The sequence below is a fragment of the Notolepis coatsorum genome (assembly GCF_963971535.1).
Source record: "Notolepis coatsorum genome assembly, contig: SCAFFOLD_2396, whole genome shotgun sequence".
NCBI classification, from domain to species: domain Eukaryota; kingdom Metazoa; phylum Chordata; class Actinopteri; order Aulopiformes; family Paralepididae; genus Notolepis; species Notolepis coatsorum.
In genome coordinates, this window is record NW_028173838.1 from 5,001 (window position 1) to 10,000 (window position 5,000).

General features: G+C 45.1%; 1 protein-coding gene across 1 annotated transcript in view; it reads right to left on the minus strand.

Moving 5' to 3' along the window:
* The window catches only part of LOC311247695 (serine/threonine-protein kinase PAK 1-like), a gene marked incomplete at its 3' end in the record, with an annotated part of 9,595 nt that overhangs the window by 4,104 nt on the left and 491 nt on the right, over positions 1 to 5,000 (minus strand). Inside the window, exon 2 of the mRNA XM_084338703.1 lies at positions 2,015 to 2,218. Within this exon, the coding sequence (XP_084194829.1) occupies positions 2,015 to 2,207 (193 nt within the window). The remainder of the gene's footprint in view (positions 1 to 2,014; positions 2,219 to 5,000) is intronic.

Consider the following 5,000-nt stretch of genomic DNA (forward strand, 5'->3'; position numbering starts at 1 on the left):
ACACAAGGAGCATCGAGAGTCTTGTCTGAGATCCATTAGGTGCAAACGTCTAGGAGTCAGGTAAGTCCTATGAATAAAATTGAGATTAATCTGTTGGTGATCTGGGTTGCGTGATGACAGCCGAACGTTTGCCCAGACTGCATCCCAATCAAAATCTACTTCCAAGTTTGGGATATCCTTCCTCCAAACCGAGTCTAGGGGAAGGACCTCATATGAGGACGTAAGTAAGTGACGATAAAAGTCAGAGACGAAGCCTCTCGACGTCTCCTTGTCATAAAAGAATTTGTGAAATCTGTGGTGCTCAAGTGTAATATTTAATGGGACTCCGTGAGCCTTCAAAGCTGCTCTTAATTGTAGATAGAAGAGATAAGTGGAGCTGGTGAGGTTAAATTAGTTAGATATATCTTGATCGCTGCAGAAACCATGGTCATCGAAGATATCCCCCAATGTGTGTATGTCTTTCTTTTCCCATCTAGGAAATCTGATAGGTTGTTGTTTGGAGTAAATTGTTATTAAATAGGGGAGAGTGACTGTGCCATTTATGGTGGTTAGTACACTTGTTCTGTGTGTCACGCCATGTCCGGATCACATGTGTAATAAGAGGGCCAAATCTCAAGTTGCATTGTTTAATTGATAAGTTGGTGTACACTATACCCTGCAGTCTATGTGGTGCCACTATGTTCTCCTCTAATGGTCTCCAGGATACCGATGCTTGAGAATCAAACCAGGTGATCAGTGGTCTTAAAGAGAACGCTTTAAAGTAATAGTTGAAGTCTGGAAAGGCTAAACGCCCATCGGATTTATTTCTCTGTGCAGTGGATCTTTTTATTCGTGGACGTTTGTTGTTCCAAATAAATGTATATGCTGCAGAGTGTAATTTTTGCCAGTAACCAACAGGGGGGGTAACGGCAACATCGAACTGAAGAAGTTAATTCTGGGTAATCCTGCAGATGTCTGTAGTTTAACTCCTGTCTGTCCTACAGATGTCTGTAGTTTAACTCCTGTCTGTCCTACAGATGTCTCTAGTTTAACTCCTGTCTGTCCTACAGATGTCTGTAGTTTAACTCCTGTCTGTCCTACAGATGTCTGTAGTTTAACTCCTGTCTGTCCTACAGATGTCTGTAGTTTAACTCCTGTCTGTCCTACAGATGTCTGTAGTTTAACTCCTGTCTGTCCTGCAGATGTCTGTAGTTTAACTCTTGTCCCCCTTGTGGCAGAGCAGGGCCAGACCGGAAACCAGCGTCATCAAGCCTGATTGAATCTACTGTATATCCAATCAAATCGGAATCGAATCAAATCATGTAATCAGTGTCTAGTGTTGCGTTTTATCATGAGCCCTTGCATGCACACGGATGCATGCACACATGTACACACACCCACCACATATAAATGGTAAATGGTGCATTTATATAACAGCTTTTATCCAAAGCGCTTTACAATTTTTGTTCCTCACATTCACCCATTCACTCACACATTCACTCACCCATTCACTCACACATTCACTCACCCATTCAAACACCAACGGCGAAGGTAACCATGCAAGGTGCCAACCTGCTCATCGTGCGCAATTAGGGGTTAAGTGTCTTGCTCAAGGACACTTCAACATGCTGCCCGGGGGTGGCGGGAATCGAACCGGGAACCCTCCGACTACTAGACGACCGCTCTACCTCCTGAGCCACTGTCGCAACATATATAATATATGTAACGGTTGTGACATCATCACCTCAAACTTCGATGCCCCGAGGGAGTTTCGAACCCAGGTCTCCCACACCGCGGGCAAAAGCACAGATGGCTATACCAAGAAGTGAACTCACTGCTTTGTAACGTGTCTATGTGTCTTTTGAGGGTGAGAGTGAGTTTAACCCATAGCACCGCTACTCACCCAGTCACTTCACAACATCGGGAGTCCATCGTGACTGCACTTCACGGTACCATCCGTTACATTATATATATACACACACACACGCACACGCACACACACACACACACACACACAAGGTCATAGGTCGCTCACTCTTGTCCCCTCCTCCGGTGAGGATCGACCGGATGGAGCGATCTTTCTTCTTCTTATCTTCCGGGTTGGGTGGGAGGGGCTTGGAGCCGTGGTTGAGGGGGGCGGGGTCTTTGCTGCAGGAGCCAATCATGGTGCTAGTGTTCCTCATGGGCGGAGCTGGGGGCTTGTCCTCGACTTCCCCATTATCCGACATCTTCAGCTAGGCTGCGAAATAACACAGATCACAGAGGAGAGGATGAGTGACAGCGAATACATCCAATCACAGGCAGTCATGTATTAGATATCATCACCTAGGCTGCTTCTAGATAATCCACCACTCACAGGAGAGAAAAGTGACAGACGAATGACCAATCACAGGAGGGCAGGAAACAAGCAGCATCAAAAACAATATCTGACAATAATAATAATAATAATAATAACAATAATAATGTAATAAGAAGTTTTTTTTCTTCTTCTTGGTTAATGAGAACTCTGCAACAGGAATCAAATTGTATTACATAGTGACACCTATACGTGACAAGCGACCATCGCTCTGTATTGACTTATAGTAGATTCCACATTAAAGTAGATAATAATAGATCCCATTGCGCAAATCACAAGGTGCTTCACAAAAAATTGCGAAATAAAACAGCTTTCCATCTTGAGGAGAAGATAATGTGTCTAAACGGTGACATCACAGTGACATCACTTCCTGTGGGGTAGAACATCTCCCTGGGAACGTCGTGCCAGAACAGCACAGTTCAGAACAGCAGGGAACGACACGTGAACTGAGTAGAACTGAACTGTTGTGTCACTTCGGCTCGCGGAACATAGACATTTATTTATATGGAAATTATTACTACTTTGAATAAGAATGTGTTTTTAGTCAACTTAGCTGGTTGGAGAGGAGGGGGGGGGGTTAAATAAAGAGAGAGAGACAAAGAGAGTGAGAGGGGGAGAAAGAGTGAAAGGGCAAAAGAAAGAGAACGAAAGAGAGACTTTCCATCTGCTGTGAGAGGCCTGTTTGGTCTACAAACAAACAGATGCAGCACTTTGCTGACTAACTGGTGTGTGTGTGTGCGTGTGCGTGTGCGTGTGTGCGTGCGTGCGTGCGTGCGTGCGTGCGTGCGTGCGTGTGTGTGTGTGGCTGTTTAGTCCACTGAGTCAGGACTAAACAGAATCCAAGAGGGTGATGGGGGGAAAACTGTCTAGGTCACACACACACACAGACACACAGAGACACACAGACACACACACACACAGAGACACACAGACACACACAGAGACACACAGACAGCTAAGAGAGGTGAGGTAAAAAGTGACACAAGACAATGACTGGTTTTGACAACAACTGAACAACTGCCCGGCGCATACATAAACACACACACACACACACACACAAAGAGGCACTGGCACACAGACACACACACACACACAAACACAGTAAGCCAACCTGACTGTGTGGTGAATGCTACACTGGACTCAATTCTCCCAAAGGGAAAGTCTATCTGGGTCAGACCCCACACACACACACACACACACACACACACACACACACACACACTAGGCTTGGGCGGTATCCTTTTTTTCACACAGTCATATTTTGATGACATAATACCCCGGTATACGGTATATGACGGTATGACTTTCATTTTCATCAGCGGCGGAGGGGGGGGGCAACCCGTGTTACCAAGTAAACAAATCATCGTTAGCTCTCAGTCTCAGAATGGTAGAAGCCTGCACCGTTAACGTTAGCATGTAGCCATGGCAGACTATTTGATTCCTTAACGGCTCGAAATTGCCTGGGTTTTGGTCATATGCTCCCGAAATGCTCCCGCTGTTTGGCTACTTCTATGTGCAGTGAAAACTACTCGAATGCTTTATAACCTAGTCATTGATTTAGTTCAGGGTAATCTAACTAGCTAATCAAGCTCACAGAGAGAGATAAACAGCTGACAGCGGATAGTACAGGACGGTACAAATACAATAAAACAGCGGGTGGGGGCTGTTGTGTAAACCTTGTACTCTTTAGTTCACATATAATAATAGACGGATTATTTGCTTGCTCCACTAGTGCACCACAACACACACCAACTCTCGTCACAACGCTTTACGGTATTTTCACAGCACTGTCGCAACATTACCGTAAAACGTGAACACCGTTGTGACCCACTCGCTCCACTAGACTGGTCTCACCCTCTGCTGGCGCGTGTGTGCACTACACTCAAAACTCAGTTTCACTGTAAAAGAAACTGAAGCGCATCTGTGATTTTGACGGTGACGGACGGTATTGATTTTCAATACCGTCGGGATTTCTAAATACCCCGGTATACCTTAATACCGTCATACTGCCCAAGCCTAACACACACACACACAGACACGTGCATGCATACAGAGACACATGTACACAGAGACATACACACGCACACACACACACAGACAGACAGACAGACACACATTTATCTAATGATCCACTGATGATCCAGGTATTTCTATCTCACGTACAGTATTTCTCAAAAGACAACATATGACAGGACTTCCACGTAGAGAATTCATTGATATTTAAATTTTGAAGAAGATCTCCTTGACTGAATTGGATCGACCACCACATACATGAGCACACTTAGACAAGGAGCAGAGGAGACAGAGCCATCAATACTGGGAAGAGGAGAAGAGGAGGAGAGAGAGAGTGAGTGAGAGTAAGAGAGAAGAGAAGAGAAGAGAGGGAGAGAGAGAGAAGAGGAGAAGAGAAAAGAGAGTGAGAGTGAGAGAGAAGAGAGGGAGAGAGAGAGAAGAGAAGAGAAAGGGAAAAGAGAGAGAGAGGGGGGAGAGAAGAGGAGAGAAGAAAGAGAATAGAAGGAAGGGAGAGAGAGAAGATGAGAGGAGAGAGAGAGGAGAGGAGAGAGAGAATAGAAAGAGAATAGAAGATAAGATAAGAGAATAGAGAGAGCGCGAGAGAGGAGAAAAAATGTGAGAGAAGAGAGGGAGAGAGAGAAGAGAGGATAGG